General features: G+C 40.6%; 2 protein-coding genes across 7 annotated transcripts in view; both read right to left on the bottom strand.

Annotated features, from left to right (window-relative positions):
- Positions 1-7,792, bottom strand: part of LOC106599250 (5'-AMP-activated protein kinase subunit gamma-2) — a 71,042-nt gene extending 63,250 nt beyond the window's left edge. Inside the window, exon 1 of the mRNA XM_014190375.3 lies at positions 7,501-7,792. Coding sequence (XP_014045850.1) covers positions 7,501-7,587 — 87 coding nt within the window. The 5' untranslated portion in view covers positions 7,588-7,792. The remainder of the gene's footprint in view (positions 1-7,500) is intronic.
- An 8,383-nt stretch (positions 7,793-16,175) lies between these two features.
- The window catches only part of LOC106599252 (histone-lysine N-methyltransferase 2C), a 155,010-nt gene continuing 152,974 nt past the window's right edge, over positions 16,176-18,211 (bottom strand). For all 6 annotated transcript variants that reach the window (XM_014190382.3, XM_014190383.3, XM_014190384.3 and 3 more), the window contains 2 exons: positions 18,095-18,203; positions 16,176-18,004 (listed from right to left, as the gene is read on the bottom strand). In XM_014190382.3, the coding sequence (XP_014045857.3) occupies positions 17,912-18,004; positions 18,095-18,203 (202 nt within the window). In that variant the 3' untranslated portion in view covers positions 16,176-17,911. The remainder of the gene's footprint in view (positions 18,005-18,094; positions 18,204-18,211) is intronic.

Here is an 18,211-nt window from a genome sequence, read left to right as displayed (position 1 = left end):
TGAAACCCACAGTTTCATCAGCTGTCTGGGTGGCTGGTCTCAGACGATCCCGCAGGTGAAGAAGCCTGATATGGAGTTCCTGGGCTGGCATGGTTACACGTTATTTGTGGTTGTGAGGCCGGTTGGATGCACTGCTAAATTCTCGAAAAATGGCATTGGAGGCGGTTTATGGTAGAGAAATTAACATAAAATTCTCTGGCAACAATTCTGGTGGACATTCCTGCAGTCAGCATGCCAATTGAGACATCTGTGGCGTTGTGTTGTGTAACTCAACTACACATTTTACAGTGGCCTTTTATTGACCCCAGCACAAGGTGCACCTGTGTAATGATCAAGCTGTTTAACCAGCTTCTTGATATGCCACACCCGCCAGGTGGATGGATTATATTGGCAAAGGAGAAATGCTCACTAAAAGGGATGTAAACAAATTTGTGCAAACAAAATAAGATAAGCTTTTTGTGCATCTGGAACATTTCCGGGATCTTTTATTTTAGCTCATGATACATGGGACCAACACTTTACATGTTGCGTTTATATTTTTGTTCAGTATAGTTCATCAATGTATCATCATGGTCAGCTATTGAAGTAATCAATTTTGTCTCTGAGGAATCAAAGGGTGCGTTCCTAAATTCACTCTGGCTATCTACTCCGATTTCAGAACATTTACATTTACATTTTAGTCATTTAGCAGACGCTCTTATCCAGAGCGACTTACAGTAGTGAATGCATACATTTCATACAATTTCATACTTTTTTTTTCCTTTTTTTTTTTTTTTTCTCTGTGCTGGCCCCCCGTGGGAATCGAACCCACAACCCTGGCGTTGCAAACACCATGCTCTACCAACTGAGCTACAGGGAAGGCTAATAGAACACTCTCATTCGTAAATTCATTGTTTCCAACAGCACAGTTACATTCACCAACGCTCTAGATAACCCGTAAACAGCCTAACCACCTCTGCTAGGGGGAGTAAAATGGTCAGAGTGAGGTGTTCTCTCATTTGTGTCTAGAAGTAGCTAGCAAGCTCACCAACTTTAGCCAGTTAGCTTTAGTCCTTGACTGCCATTGTTTATTTTATTTATTTATTTAACCAGGTAGGCAAGTTGAGAACAAGTTCTCATTTACAATTGCGACCTGGCCAAGATAAAGCAAAGCAGTTCGAAACATACAACAACACAGAGTTACACATGGAGTAAAACAAACATACAGTAGAAAAATAAGTCTATATACAATGTGAGCAAATGAGGTGAGATAAGGGAGGTGAAGGCAAAAAAGGCCATGGTGGCAAAGTAAATACAATATAGCAAGTAAAACACTGGAATGGTAGATTTGTAGTGGAAGAAAGTGCAAAGTAGAAATAATGGGGTGCAAAGGAGCAAAATAAATAAAATAAATAAATACAGTAGGGGAAGGGGTAGTTGTTTGGGCTAAATTATAGATGGGCTATGTACAGGTGCAGTAATCTGTGAGCTGCTCTGACAGCTGGCGCTTAAAGCTAGTGAGGGAGATGTGTTTCCAGTTTCAGAGATTTTTGTAGTTCGTTCCAGTCATTGGCAGCAGAGAACTGGAAGGAGAGACGGCCAAAGGAGGAATTGGCTTTGGGGGTGACCAGAGAGATATACCTGCTGGAGCGCGTGCTACAGGTGGGTGCTGATATGGTGACCAGTGAGCGGAGATAAGGGGGGACTTTACCTAGCAGGGTCTTGTAGATGACCTGGAGCCAGTGGGTTTGGCGACAAGTATGAAGCGAGGGCCAGCCAACGAGAGCGTACAGGTCACAGTGGTGGGTATTATATGGGGCTTTGGTGACAAAACAGATGGCACTGTGATAGACTGCATCCAGTTTATTGAGTAGGGTATTGGAGGCTATTTTGTAAATGACATCGCCAAAGTCGAGGATCGGTAGGATGGTCATTTTTACGAGGGTATGTTTGGCAGCATGAGTGAAGGATGCTTTGTTGCGAAATAGGAAGCCGATTCTAGATTTGATTTTTGGATTGGAGATGTTTGATGTGAGTCTGGAAGGAGAGCTTACAGTCTAACCAGACACCTAGGTATTTGTAGTGGTCCACATATTCTAAGTCAGAACCGTCCAGAGTAGTGATGCTGGACGGGCGGGCAGGTGCAGGCAGCGATCGGTTGAAGAGCATGCATTTAGTTTTACTTGTATTTAAGAGCAGTTGGAGGCCATGGAAGGAGAGTTGTATGGCATATAGTGTGTGTGTATATGAAGACAGAGTCAGACAGATGTGGGTAGGGTGATTTGAATGTGTTGGGGAGCGAGAAGCAGACGCTTAGCCAATCACTTTGTGTGGCCCTCCCGGGCAGGCCTCCTTTTACAGTTCCAGTCATTGGCAGCGGAGAACTGGAAGGAGTTACAAGTCTAGCTTTCTTGAGATTAATAGAGGTGTGCCCCAGGGTTCCATTTTAGCTCCTGTGTTGTTCTCAATTTTTATTAATGATTTGGGAAATGGGATGCAACCAGCCAAGTTACATCTACAGTGCTGTGAAAAAGTATTTGCCCCCTTCCTGATTTGTTATTTTTTTGCACATTTGTCACACTTGAATGTTTCAGATCAAACACATTTTAATATTCACATTAAGATAGCCCAAGTAAACACAAAATGCAGTTAAGGGAATGTTATTTATTAATAGAAAAAAGCTATCCGAACCGTCATGGCCCTATGTGACAAAGTAATTGCCCCCCCTTGTTAAATCAGGAATTTACTGTGGTTAATCACATTTTTTGGAAAGCTGAGTTAAATTTCACTAGCCACACCCAGGCCTGATTACTGCCAGACCTGTTGTATCAAGAAATCACTTAAATAGAACCTGTCTGACAAAGTGAAGTAAGCCAAAAGATCTCAAAAAGCAAGACATCATGCCACGATCCAAAGAAATTCAGGAACAGATGAGAAACAAAGTAATTGACATTATCAGTCTGGAAAGGGTTACAAAGCCATTTCTAAAGCTTTGGGACTCCAGCAAACCACGGTGAGAGCCATTATCCACAAATGGAGAACATTTGGAACAGTGGTGAACCTTCCCAGGAGTGGCCGGCCTACCAAAATTCCCCAAAGAGTGCAGCGACGACTCATCCAAGAGGTCACAAAAGAACCCACAACAACATCTAAAGAACTGCAGGCCTCAGTTGCCTCAGTTAAGGTCAGTGTTCATGATTCAACCATAAGAAAGAGACTGGGCAAACATGGCATCCATGGCAGAGTTCCAAGGCGAAAACCACTGCTGACCAAAAAGAACATAAAGGCTCGTCTCACTTTTGGCAAAAAACATCTTGATGATCACCAATATTTTTGGGAAAATATTCTGTGGACTGACGAGACAAAAGTATAACTTTTTGGAACGGTGTGCGTCCCGTTACATCTGGTGTAAAAGTAACACAGCATTTCAGAAAAATAACATTATACCAACAGTCAAATATGGTGGTGGTAGTGTGATGGTCTGGGGCTGCTTTGCTGCTTCAGGACCTGGACGACTTGCTGTGATTGATGGAACCATGAATTCTGCTCTCTACCAAAAAATCCTGAAGGAGAATGTCTGGCCATCAGTTCATGACCTCAAGCTGAAGCACACTTGGGTTCTGCAGCAGGACAATGATCCAGCAAGTCCACCTCTGAATGGCTTAAAAAAAACTAAATGAAGGTTTTGGAGTGGCCTAGTCAAAGTCTGGACTTGAACCCGATTGAGATGCTGTGGCGTGACCTTAAAAAAGGCGGTTCATGCTCAAAAACCCTCCAATGTGGCTGAATTAAAATAATTCTGCAAAGAAGAGTGGGCCAAAATTCCTCCACAGAGATGTGAAAGACTTGATTGCAGTTGTTGCTGCTGAGGGTGGCATAACCAGTTATTAGGTTTAGGGGGCAATTACCTTTTTCACATAGGGCCATGAAGGTTCAGATAGCTTTTTTCCCTTAAATAAAATCATCACTTAAACTGCATTTTGTGTTTACTTGGGTTATCTTTGTGTAATATTTAAATTTGTTTGATCTGAAACATTTAAGTGTGACAAATGTGCAAAAAAATAAGAAATCAGGAAGGGAGCAAATACTTTTTCACAGCACTGTAGATGCAGATGATAAAGTCATATAATCATGTGCTCCTTCTCTGGTTCAGGCTGTTGAAGAGCTCAAGACTGCTTTTCAGTCGAAAGCATTTAAACACAAGTGCACACACCCATACACATAACTAGGCAAACACATATACACACACATCTGAATGTACAAAAAACAAAATTCATGATCTTTACCAGAGCTCGAACTCTGCCAGAGAAGGTTAGCATTGTCACATCTGGTGGCTTATCCTTTGAAAAAATGTCGTCCTACAAATACCTACAGTTGAAGTCGGAAGTTTACATACACTTAGGTTGGAGTCATTAAAACTAATTTTTCAACCACTCCACAAATTTCTTGTTAACAAACTATAGTTTTGGCAAGTCGGTTAGGACATTACTTCATGCATGACACAAGTAATTTTCCAACAATTGTTTACAGACAGATTATTTCACTGTATCACAATTCCAGTGGGTCAGAAGTTTACATACACTAAGTTGACTGTGCCTTTAAACAGCTCGGAAAATTCCAGAAAATGATGTCATGGCTTTAGAAGCTTCTATTAGGCTAATTGACATAATTTTGAGGTAATTAGAGGTTTACCTGTGGATGTATTTCAAGGCCTACCTTCAAACTCAGTGCCTCTTTGCATGACATCATGGGAAAATCAAAATAAATCAATTGTAGACCTCCACAAGTCTGGTTCATCCTTGGGAGCAATTTCCAAACGCCTGAAGGTACCACGTTCATCTGTACAAATAATAGGTATAAATACCATGGGACCACACAGCCGTCGACCACTCAGGAAGGAGATGCATTCAGTCTCCTAGAGATGTACATACTTTGGTGCGAAAAGTGCAAATCAATCCCAGAACAACAGCAAAGGACCTTGTGAAGATGCTGGAGGAATCAGGTACAAAAGTATCTATATTCACAGTAAAACGAGTCCTATATCGACATAACCTGAAAGGCCGCTCAGCAAGGAAGAAGCCACTGCTCCAAAACCGCCATAAAAAAAGCCAGACTACGGTTTGCAACTGCACATGGGGACAAAGATCGTACTTTTTGGAGAGATGTCCTCTGGGCTGATGAAACAAAAACAGAACTGTTTGGCCATAATGACCATCGTTATGTTTGGTGAAAAATGGGGGACTCTTGCAAGCCGAAGAACACCATCCCAATCGTGAAGCACGGGGTGGCAGCATCATGTTGTGAGGGTGCTTTGCTGCAGGAGGTACTGGTGCACTTCACAAAATTGATGGCATGAGAAGGAAAATCATGTGGATATATTGAAGCAACATCTCAAGACATCAGTCAGGAAGTTAAAGCTTGGTCGCAAATGGACAATGACCCCAAGCATACTTCCAAAGTTGTGGCAAAATGGCTTAAGGACAACACAGTCAATTTATTGGAGTGGCCATCACAAAGCCCTGACCTTAATCCTATAGAAAATATGTGAGCAATACTGAAAAAGCGTGTGCGAGCAAGGAGGCCTACAAACCTAACTCAGTTACACCAGCTCTGTCAGGAGGAATGGGCCAAAATTCACCCACCTTATTGTGGGAAGCTTGTGGAAGGCTACCCAAACATTTGACCCAAGTTAAAAAATTTAAAGGCAATGCTACCAAATACTAATTGAGTGTATGTAAACTTCTGACCCACTGGGAATGTGATGAAAGAAATATAAGCTGAAATAAGTTATTCTCTCTACAATTATTCTGACATTTCACGTTCTTAAAATAAAGTGGTGATCCTAAATGACCTAAGACAGGGAATTTTTTACTAGGATTAAATGCCAGGAATTGTGAAAAGCTGAGTTTAAATGTATTTGGCTAAGGTGTATGTAAACTTCTGACTTCAACTGTAGGTATATGGTTTGATGACAAGTTGTCCTTTAAAGTTCATATGGATAATCTTGTGAGGAAGCTTAAATTGAAATTGGGTTTTTATTTTCGTATTAAGGCTTGCTTCCCACTTATGGCTAGAAAGAAGCTTGTTCAGGCCACTTTTCTCTGTAATTGATTATGGTGACTTGTTGTATATGCATGCAACCTCCTCCATCTTACAGAGACTGGACTCTGTTTATCATGCATCCTTGCACTTTATTACAAATGCCAAGTCACTCACCCACCATTGCACCTTGTATCAAATGATAGGTTGAACCTCACAAATGTAGCTTTCTGCGCATATAAAGTATGTGTTCATCAACAAAGCCCTTTTGGGTAAACTCCCTCTTTACCCCTGTAGTCTGGTCTCCTTCACCACCAGCAGTTACCATACCTGCTAGGTTGTTGCTACTTAAAGTCCCCAGGACATTCACAGTATTAGGCAAGACTGCCTTCTCTTCTTGCGTACCAGAGGCATGGAATAGTCTACAATCTATTCTTCATTTAGACATGTTAGTGCCACCGAATGAATTTAAAATATTGATGGAGACTGTTATGGAGGTGTGTAAATGCTTTTTTTGGGGGGGGGGGGGGGGGGGCTGGATCATGTTGTATGTTTTAATTCTGTAATGCATTGATTGTTGCTGCCTTCTTGGCCAGGTCTCCCTTGAAAAGGAGACTCTGGGTCTCAATGGGCTTTTCCTGGTTAAATAAAAAAATATTTAAAAAAACAGACGGAACACTGTGCTCACTGTTCAGCATTGTTTCAGGTTAAACCAGGCTGATATGATGCTAATGCGAGTAACTTCGTTAACTTGAGCAGAGAGAAGATGATGTGAGAGAAACCAGAATAATACTTTGAAATCCAATTAATCATGACTCCTCCGCTCTCTCCGTGTTGGCCCTAGTTAAGATGCGGGCACCCATCATGAATCATGACTTGGTGGTTTAGAGCAGAGAGAGACCAGATCAGTGTTTCCTTCCAGCTATTTGCCTAGCTTCCTTTTCTAACAATTTTTGTATATTTTTTCTTCTTCGCATGCAACAAAATGTTAACAGATATGTTATTGCCCACAAGCCGACTCGTACTCCTAACTTCCATTTAAACATGATAAAAGTAGGCTAACTAATGACGTGATCAGCATGTTATGTTTCTAATATTCCAGTTCATGCAAGAATCGAAAATAACAATGCTGGTGTGTTAAGATATTAATAAAATAAAACAGCAGTGTTGTTTTTGATTATGATGAAATAAAAACATAATACAAGGATATAAAAAAAAAACAACATGACCTCAAATGTGAGGACTAGATGCTGTCAATTGGAAAAGATGCCCATGTGGATTGACGTACAGTAACAACGCTGATACCCGCGCATACCTAAAATTGCAATATCTTTTGCAACATTGTGGCCCAAAACACACTAACGTAGCCTACTGCATTAATCTCACTGTTATAATAAACGCCAACATAATCTGTTCTTGACACAATGCCACAGTAACAAATACCTATAGATCTCAAACAACGTATATAAATGAGGAACCTACTGGCATATTTATGCGTAGTATTCCCTTTTTCTTCGAGGTTTTCTTCGAGTTATCCTTCTTGTTAGACTCCATCACCGTGCTTCCCATTTTCAGACTATTAATGATATTTTCTATCTTTTTAACGAGCAAGATCGAGTTTGGGTAAATTGCGTGGCATATGCCATACGTTTTTATCTGAAAACGAAGTTTTAAGTCAAAGTTCTTTCAAAGAAATGAGTTCATTTACCAGGAAGTATACTGCACTACCGACGCATTAGGCCTACCTACGGCTGTATTGACATCACCGAGACTGAGCGTGCTGTTTCAACATAAAACATAGGGTGTGCTACAGCCTTGACTCAGGAGTAAACTTAAAATAGTCTATGTAACTCTGGAACACAATTAGTAGGCTATGATATGTTAAGTTTCGTATGGTATGTATTTATTTGTGGATGTCCCTCATTCATGTTGTGTGGCATCTTACGAATTACAATGCATATGATATGTTAGGAACTGTCATTCGTACAATATGTACCGATTTGCAAAACGTATGATATTATGAGTGGAGATCCCTATTTTTGTTACGCCTATGATTGATGGCTTACTGGCCAATCAGATGAGAGCTCTGTGCTTATATTGTTTGCACGCCAGTTTAAATTTCAGATTGCCGGTGTTGTGCCGAAAATCTCCACCTGACAGAACCCCCGCCCCCCCTTCACGTGAACGCGCACGCACCCAATTCTTCATTGCTGCGAGCTAGTTGAGATTTCTGCTCTTCACTCCGTTGTCAGTTTAGCCTACATTTCATCGATCTTAGTAGCAGAAAGCATTTTTTATTTGTGTCCTTCAAGGCAGCTGTCAATGATCACGTTTTTATGGCGGTTTTATCGCGGGGTAGGCACAAGTAATATCTGCAGTTTTCGATTTGGCTAATTGTTTCAAGTGTATTATTAAAATTCGTCATCTCCCCCATGTCTTATTCGACTAGTAGTTGTTCTGAAATGTTTATTGCTTGCCTACATTTTACTCCCTCGTCTATGTTTAATATAACACACATACATTAATTATTCTTTTCGGTTGCCTATCCTGACGTGAAGTTTGTTCTATAGAAAGTATTTGACTCTGATGTGTGTCACAAAGTATTTGACTAGAGCCAAAATTAAGGAAATTAGAAGTGGAGGAGTATTTCGGGAAGCCCATTTTCTTGCCTGCCGACCCCCCCCCCCCCCCCCCCCCCTATTTTGGGACAGCTAGGCCTGGCACACTTCAGAATCATGTTGACCAGTACTATGTGCCATTGAAAGTATTTGACTCTAGAAAATGGCCTTTCCGAAATACTCCCCCCCCCCCTTCTAATTTCCTTAATTTTGTCACTAGAGTCAAATACTGGTCCTGTGCTGGTCCCATGTTTCCTGAGATGAGTATTTCTGTTTGTAATAAAGTACTTTTTTGGGAAAAAACTCATTCTGATTGGCTTGGCCTGTCTCCCCAGTGGGTCGGCCTGGCTCCCAAGTGGGTGGGCCTATGCCCTCTCAGGCCCGCCCATGGCTGCGCCCCTTAATCCTTAGATTAGGGCCTTATTTATTTAAATTGACTGATTTCCTTATATGAACTGTAACTCAGCAAAATATTTGAAATTGTTGCATGTTGCGTTTATATTTTTGTTCAGTATACTTTTTTTGTGCTGGAGCTAGTCAGTCTGTGTTGTATGACAAGTTCTTAATAAACAGCACAAAAGAGAGAAGGTAGTTGTGTCCTTCAGCCCCTGCCACCATCCACCAACGAGGAGTTGACCAGAATACACAAAGAGCATCCATTAAGTATAGTTAAGTTGAACAAACATTAGCAAGCTAACTGGTGAGGCAGACTAGCTAGATGCTGTGAGGAGGGTACGTTAACGGTTTGTTAACGCCAACAGATGCAAAACACAACAATATGCTACAAATTCCAATTTGTTTGGGCTAACGTTAGCTAGGTGGCTAGGTTAGGGGTTAAGGTTAAGGTTAGCTAACATGCTAAGTAGTTGCAAAAGAGCAGTAAGTACTTGCAAAATTGCTAATTAAATTGCTTAAGCTGTCCATGATGAGATTCGAACACGTAACCTTTGGGTTGCTAGACATTGGGTTGCTAGAAGTTTGCATTATACGCCCACTCATCCATCCATCCCAACAAACCCCTCGCCTTTTGTTTTTGTCTTAAGTAACCTTATGTCTTATGTAACCATACCAAATGTAACATATCAATTTCAGTTTCTCAAATTTACATTTACTATGTTACTTCTAGTCTATGAGACTAGGCTGTGTAATCATTAGTCCAAACACTTGCAACTAAAACTATAGTTTCTATCGGACAAATTCAGATAGGTCCCTCCCTGTTTCGTTCCGTTTGTTTCCGTTTAAAAAACATTTTGTAACAGAATCGGTGTAATGAATAAGCCTCTGGTTTCATTATCGGTTCTTATCTCCTTGACTCCTTCTCTAGGTTATACCATCTCCATTTCTTCCATAAATATCAAAAGACTGGATAGATAAAGCAGAGCATCACATTTTATTCAAAGGGCCGTTTTGGGGATGGGGACTTTCACTGTCTGATCACTTTAGAAACCCAGAATGGGGTAGGAATCAAGCCAAGGGGTCAGTGATCGAAATGGAAAACACATATACACACACACACACACACACACACATACAGTGGTGTAAAGTAACTAATAAAACAACTTAGTAGTATTACTTAAAGATGCACTATGCAGAAATTGCTCCTCCATTTCCTGGTTGCTAAAATTACAATATTTCGCCTAATTTCAGTTTATGTAACAAAACAAGCAAGTATAGTTTAGAGAATCATTGTACCATCTAAACCGCTGTGAAATATATTTTCCATAACCAAAAATATATTATTTTCAGCTGGTGTACAAAACTGAAAGTAAAAGATGCAAAAACAAAGCTTAAGAACAGGAAGCATAGAATTATCGCACATAGAACAGATCTACCGATTCTTAGACTTGCTTTCAATGAGAATGAGAGACCTGTAACACACATTTCTATGTGAATTTGGTCGGGGTCACCCAAAAAGTTACACATTGCAGCTTTAAGTAGTTTTTGGGGGTATCTGTACTGTACTTTACAATTTCTCTTTCTTTATCTCTCTCTCTCTTACATGCAGTGATGGGTTAAGCAAAACAAGCAGCCTCCAGTTGGATATTTTGTTGCTACACGTAGAAAAAAGGGTTCTTCGGCTGTCCCCATAGGACAACCCTTTTTGAGTTTCATGTAGAACCCTCTGAGGAAAGGGTTCTCCATGAAACTCAAAAAGGTTCTACCTGGAACCAAAAGGGTTCTTCAAAGGGTTCTCCTATGGGGACAGCTGAGGAACCCTTTTTGGTTCTATGTAACACCTTTTTTTCTAAGAGTGTAACGTTTGAATAGCAAGGCAGATCTCAAAGCCCATATTTCTCAGTCCATCTGGTGCTTATGTGGATGATGCGTGAGCCATGAGTCATCCGTTCCCATTCCGCTCTGGTCCTTGCTCTCTCTCTCTCCCTCTCCTGAGAGGTTTTGTTCCCTTCAACCAATTGGTTTCCATTACACTAATATTTTTGCAGATATCTGAATCTCCAACAGCTCTTGTTTAAGTTTGTTTATAGATTTAAACACTATTCATGGCAGGCCATACTTCTGTTGTTGATATTCGTATCTGTTGTCTTGTCATTATATCATGTTATCAGTTGCTAAAGAATATATGAAGAAATCAATATCAACAAAATGTGTATGGTGATGATGACCAAATAGTGGAGCTGCAGTCCTCCCTCGCCCTCCCTTTGGCAAATCAGACCATACCTCTATCCTCCTGTTTCCTGCTTACAAGCAAAAACTCAAACAAGAAGTACCAGTGACACGTTCAATACGGAAGTGGTCAGATAAAGCGGATGCTATGCTACAGGACTGTTTCGCTAGCACAGCCTGGAGTATGTTCCGGGATTCATCCAATAACATTGAGGATGTTTACCACATTGGTCACAGGCTTCATTAATAAGTGCATCGACAGCGTCATCCCCACAGTGACCGTACACACATACCCCAACCAGAAGCCATGGATTTCAGGGAACCTCCACACTGAGCTAAAGGCTAGAGCTGCTGTTTTTAAGGAGCGGGTCACTAATCCGGACGCTTATAAGAAATCCTGCTACGACCTCCGATGAGCCATTAAACAGACAAAGCGTTAATACAGGACTAAGAGCGAATCCTACTACACCAGCTCTGACGCTCGACAGATGTGGCAGGGCTTGCAAACTATCACTGACTAAAAAGGGAAACCCATCCGCAACCTGCCCAGCAACACAAGCCTACCAGATGAGCTAAATGCCTTCTTTGCTCGCTTTGAGGCAAGCAAGACTGAACCATGCATGAGAGCACCAGCTGTTAAAGATGACTGTGGGATCTCGCTCTCCGTAGCCGATGTGAGAAAGACCTTTAAATACATTGCCTTGCAAAAGCATTCAAATTACAACATGTCATTTAAATTGACTTTTATTTGGATTTCATGTAATGGACATACACAAAATAGTCAAAATTCACCAACTGAAATATATATATATTTTTTAAACGGAAAAGTGGTGCATGCATATGTATTCACCCCCTTTGCTATGAAGCCCCTAAATAAGATCTGGTGCAACCAATTACCTCCAGAAGTCACATAATTAGTTAAATAAAGTCCACCTGTGTGCAACCAAAGTGTCACATGATCTGTCACATGATCTCAGTATATATACACCTGTTCTGAAAGGCCCCAGAGTCTGCAACACCACTAAGCAAGGGGCACCACCAAGCAAGCGGCACTATGAAGACCAAGGAGCTCTCCAAACTGGTCAGGGACAAAGTTGTGGAGAAGTACAGATCTGGGTTGGGTTATAAAAAAAATCAGAAACGTTTAACATCCCACGGAGCAACATTAAATCCATTATAAAGAAATTGAAAGAATATGGCACCACAATAAACCTGTGAAGAGAGGGCCGCCTACAAAAACTCACGGACCAGGCAAGGAGGGCATTAATCAGAGAGGCAACAAAGAGACCAAAGATAACCCTGAAGGAGCTACACAAGCTCCACAGCGGAGATTGGTGTATCTGTCCATAGGACCACTTTAAGTCGTACACTCCACAGAGCTGGGCTTTATGGAAGAGTGGCCAGAAAAAAAGCCATTGCTTAAAGAAAAAAATAAGCAAACACGTTTGGTGTCCGCCAAAAGGCATGTGGGAGACTCCCCAAACATATGGAAGAAGGCACTCTGGTCAGATGAGACTAAAATTGAGCTTTTTGGCCAACAAATATAATGCTATGTCTGGCGCAAACCCAACACCTTTCATCACCCCGAGAACACCATCCCCAAAGTGAAGCATGGTGGTTGCAGCAACATGCTGTGGGGATGTTTTTCCATCGGCAGGGACTGGGAAACTGGTCAGAATTGAAGGATGGTGCTAAATACCGGGAACTTCTTGAGGGAAACCTGTTTCAGACGGAGGTTTACCTTCCAGCAGGACAATGACCCTAAGCATACTGCTAAAGCAACACGCGAGTGGTTTAAGGGTAAACATTTAAATGTCTTGGAATGGCCTAGTCAAAGCCCAGACCTCAGTCCATTTGAGAATCTGTGGTATGACTTAAAGATTGCTGTACACCAGCGGAACCCATCCAACTTGAAGGAGCTGGAGCAGTTTTGCCTTGAAGAATGGGCAAAAATCCCAGTGACTTGATGTCTCAAGCTTAGAGACATACCCCAAGAGACTTGCAGCTGTAATTGCTGCAAAAGGTGGCTCTACAAAATATTGACTTTGGGGGGGTGAATACAGTAGTTATGCACGCTCAAGTTTGACAGTAAAAAATATTTTTTATCTTCAAAGTGGTAGGCATGTTGTGTAAATCAAATGATACAAACCCCTCAAAAATCCATTTGAATTCCTGGTTGTAAGGCAACAAAATAGGAAAAATGCCAAGGGGGTGAATACTTTCGCAAGCCACTGTAAGTTAACTTTTGCAAGGCCACGGGGCCAGATGGAATACCAGGACACATACTCTGAGCATGCGCTGACCAGCTGACAGGTGTCTTCACTGACATTTTGAATTTATCCCTGACCCGGTCTGTAATACCAACTTGTTTCAAGCATACGATCAAATACTGAACAAAAATATAAACACAACATGCAAGAATTTCAAAGATTTTACTGAGTTACAGTTCATATAAGGAAATCAGTCAATTGAAATAAATTAATTAGGCCCTAATCTATGGATTTCACATGACTGGGAAAACAAATATGCATCTGTTGGTCATGGAAAAAATAGGTAGGGGCGTGGATCAGAAAACCATTCAGTATCTGGTGTGACCACCATTTACCTCATGCAGTGCGAAACATCTCCTTCGCATAGAGTTGATCAGGCTGTTGATTGTGGCCTTTGGAATGTTGTCCCACTCCTCTTCAATGGCTATGTGCCAAGTTGATGGATATTTGCGGGAACTGAAATACCCTGTTGTACACGTCGATCCAGGGCATCCCAAACAGGCTTAATGGGTGGCATGTCTGGTGAGTATGCAGACCATGGAAGAACTGAGACATTTTCAGCTTCCAGGAATTGTGTACAGATCCTTGCGACATGGGGCCATGCATTATCATGCTGAAACATGAGGTGATGGCGGTGGATGGGCCTCAGGATCTCGTTACGGTATCTCTGTGCATTCAAATTGCCATCAATAAAATGCAGTTGTGTTCGTTGTCCGTAGCTTATGCTTGCCCATAACATAACCCCACCGCTACCATGGGGCACTCTGTTCACAACGTTGACATCAGCAAACCACTAGCCAACACAACGCCATTCACACTGTCTGCCATCTGCCCGGTACAGTTGAAACTGTAATTCATCAGTGAAGAGCACACTTCTCCAACGTGCCAGTGGCCATCAAATGTGAGCATTTTCCCACTGAAGTTGGTTACGATGGTGAACTGCAGTCAGGTCAAGACCCTGGTGAGGACGACGAGAGCACACAGATGAGCTTCCCTGAGACGGTTTCTGACAGTTTGTGCAGAAATTCTCTAGTTTTGCAAACCCAGTTTCATCAGCTGTCCGGGTGGCTGGTCTCAGACGATCCCGCAGCTGAAGAAGCCGTATGTGGAGGTCCTGGTCTGGCTTGGTTACACGTGGTGTACGGTTGTGAGGTCAATTGGACGTACTACCAAATTCTCCAAAACAATGTTGGAGGTGGCTTATGGTAGAGAAATGAACATTAAATTCTCCGGCAACAGCACTTTGCATGCGCCTTCAAAAGTTGAGATATCTGTGGCATTGCGTTGTGACAAAACTGCACATTTTAGACTGGCCTTTCATTGTCCCCAGCACAAGGTGTACCTGTGTAATGATCATGCTGTTTAATCAGCTTTTTGATAAGCCATATCCGTTAGGTGGATGGATTATCTTGGTAAAGGAGAAATGCTTATTAACAGAGATTCAAAATGCCTAATTAAATGAATTACACTTTGGACATGTATACAGAGTTTAATGGCTGTGATTGGAGAAAACTTAGGATGGATCAACAACATTCTAGTTACTCCACAATACTAACCTAAATGACAGTGTGAAAAGAAGGAAGCCTGTACAGAATAGCATTATTTGAAACATGCATCCTGTTTGCAATAAGGCACTGAAGTAAAACTGACCAAATTGTTGCAAAGAAATTAACATTATGTCCTGAATACAAATCATTATGTTTGGTTCAAATCCAAAACACCTCACAGTTCCACTCTTCATATTTTCAAGCATCATGTTAAGTGTATGCTTTTCATCGGCAAGGACTAGGGAGTTTTTTGGGGGATAAAAAATACACGGATTAGAGCTAAGCATAGGCAAAATCACAGATGGAATGCAGACTGAACCAGGTTTTCAAGACACTGGGAGACAAATTAACCTTTTAGCAAGACAATACCCTAAAACGCAAAGCCAAATATACACTGGAGTTGCTTACCAAGACCACATTGAAAATATATGGCAAGACTTGAAAATGTCTTTCTAGCAATGATCAACAACCAACTTGACAGAGCTTGAAGAATTTAAAAAAGAAAATTAGGTCAATATTTTACCATCCAGACTTACCTAGAAAGACTCAACTTTAATCACTGCCAAATGTGATTTTAACCCATCAAGTTAGGGGTGTGAATACTTATCTAAATGATTTCATTTTCATTAAATTTGCAAACATTTCTAAAAACGTGTTCACATTGTCATTATGGGGTATTGTGTGTAGATGGGTGAGATTTTTTTTTATCCATTTGGAATCAAGAATATACTTCGAAGGCACTGTACATTACCTACCTCAATTACCTCGTACCCCTGCACATCGACTCAGGTCTGGCAATCCCTGTACATAGCCATGTTATTTTTACTCGTTATTCACTGTGTATTTATTCCTTGTGTCACTATTTCTTTATCTTTAACTCTGCATTAGAAAATGACCTGTAAGTAAGCATTTCAGTGTTAGTCTACACCTGTTGTTTATATGAAGCATGTACGAAATAAAATTGTATTTGATTAAGTTAACATATTTGGCCAGTGGGTGTCTCTCTTGAGCCGTGAACAACATTACTCTACTCCGGGGGTTCAGTCCTATGGGTCAGTAAGATGTGTGTGATTTCTAAAAAGGCACACAACAAATAATTAAGATGTAAAATAGTTTATTTTGTAAATGCTTCTAAATTCAATTACACAAACTCCAAATCTCATTACTCTGTACACTTCAAAAGGCTGTTTTCAAAAAACATTGACTACTTTACAGGACCAAGAAAATTGTAGCACAAACACACTGGCAGGATGATGTAATTTTATACAAGAGAAGAAAAATATCCAAGAAATAATTTTGTTACAACCATTCATTGAGAAAATATATACAATTGAGTCTTCGGAAAGTTAAAAAAATACATGCCATATACATTACAAGTTCTAAGACTGTGTCCAAAATTTTACAGTCGACTTGAAATTGTGCACGCAAAACATCTTGCATTTTCTAACTATTGTAAGTGGCTTATGAAGTGTCCATATCAGATACATTTCTCTTTTCAAAATATAGCACCACCAAATGTCCCAACCTTTTCCTCTCCAAGAAACATGATTCTTTTTTTCCCCAGTACACCTTAATTTCAAATCGCCTGAAGCAGTAAGCAATGTTATTGGACGTCTGTACACAATTTCTATGTAAAAAAACAACACAAAAAACAAGGTGGTATTCCTATGCCTATTTGGGTTAAAAAGAAGTTAAAATTGTGTTTGGGTGGTTTAAAAACCTTATTCACAGTTCTATAAAATCAAACCTGATTAACAGTAAAGATGTCAGAATGATGTCTTTCCCATTTTGAAATTCTGTAACCAATGACTCTTTTCTACACTCGTTAGTCACCAAAAATATTTCTTTTTGAGTGGTCAAAGTACGTGTAAATCACACAACCACTACGCTACAATACCATACTTTTAATAAACCAAAAATACTTTGAATTATTGTGGTTATTTTACAAATTCTGTACAGAATAATCATAATATATACTCTCAAACTGATATCATGACATCCTTCTTAAATAAATTGCAATGACAAACAAAAAAAAAACACCCAAACATCGAGAAGGTTAAGGTAGTATTTGGTCAGTTATTCCTATATTTTTCTTTATATACATTTGTACAAAAGTAAGAGCATTTCTTCAATCTTCAGAAAACTATCAGTTTAGCCTTCGTTTTACTGTCTCATCATTTTGACAATAAAATTCATTCACTCAATAATAAATACAAAACTTCCTCTCCAATTTCACTCAAATCACATGACAGAAACCTATGATAAAACTGACTCATGGAATCAAGTATCTTAAAGTTGTGTGTACGTGTCTCTTTTTTTTTTAGTGCAAGTTAATATTCCCTTCGCTGTAGTCATTGCTGTACATTCCCCATTCAGTGAATTCTACATTTAGTCAAACGGCTTTACATTTAAAGTTTTAAACAAAAGGGCCTGCCCTTAACAACCAATAAGGACCGTGACCCACACAGTGCTCTCTTCTCATTCGCTGGTGGATTCTCTTCTGCGCCCTATTGTATATCATCTCACTAATACACAGACACATCCGCTCGTTGACAGAGGCCTTGCAATAAAACCCAGCCTCATGTAATATGGCACAAATCACACGTCTGTCTGCTGTTGCTTCTTCCTGCTCGCCTCTTTCCAAGCCCTCTCCTGTCCATCTCCAGTCTGTTTCCAAACATGGGACTCCATCCATGCATCGCTCTCAGGGTTTACTCAGGTCTTCCACTCGTTCTAAGAACGGACAGCCTGAAGCACCTCTCTGTCTACACAGAGATCAGGGCATCTGCATAATATGGAAAGGAATGCATTTGTTGTCATTTTTTTTTCTTTTTCAGTTGATCCTTTTCCTGCAGTCTGCTGTTCCACAGTGACAGGCAATCTTGTGTTGGCTGTCCACGCAGTCAAACTGGTAGTCGAAACACAGCTGGAAAATAATGCAGAGAAAATAGTGATGACAATGCAAACGTCACTCATAGCATAGTAGGATTTCCAATTGAAAGGAAAAAGAACACACCTCCTCTCCTTTCTCGATTCTGCGGTTGGAGGTGATGATGATTTTATAACCTCTTTCGAAGGTTACCACCTCAGCGACACAGTTCGGGGTACAAGAGTGATTGATGTACCTGCATAA

The sequence above is a fragment of the Salmo salar genome, chromosome 03 (genome assembly GCF_965601325.2).
Source record: "Salmo salar chromosome 03, fSalSal1, whole genome shotgun sequence".
In the NCBI taxonomy this organism is placed as follows: domain Eukaryota; kingdom Metazoa; phylum Chordata; class Actinopteri; order Salmoniformes; family Salmonidae; genus Salmo; species Salmo salar.
Note: the sequence above shows the minus strand (reverse complement) of the source record. Positions and strands in the feature narration are given on the sequence as shown.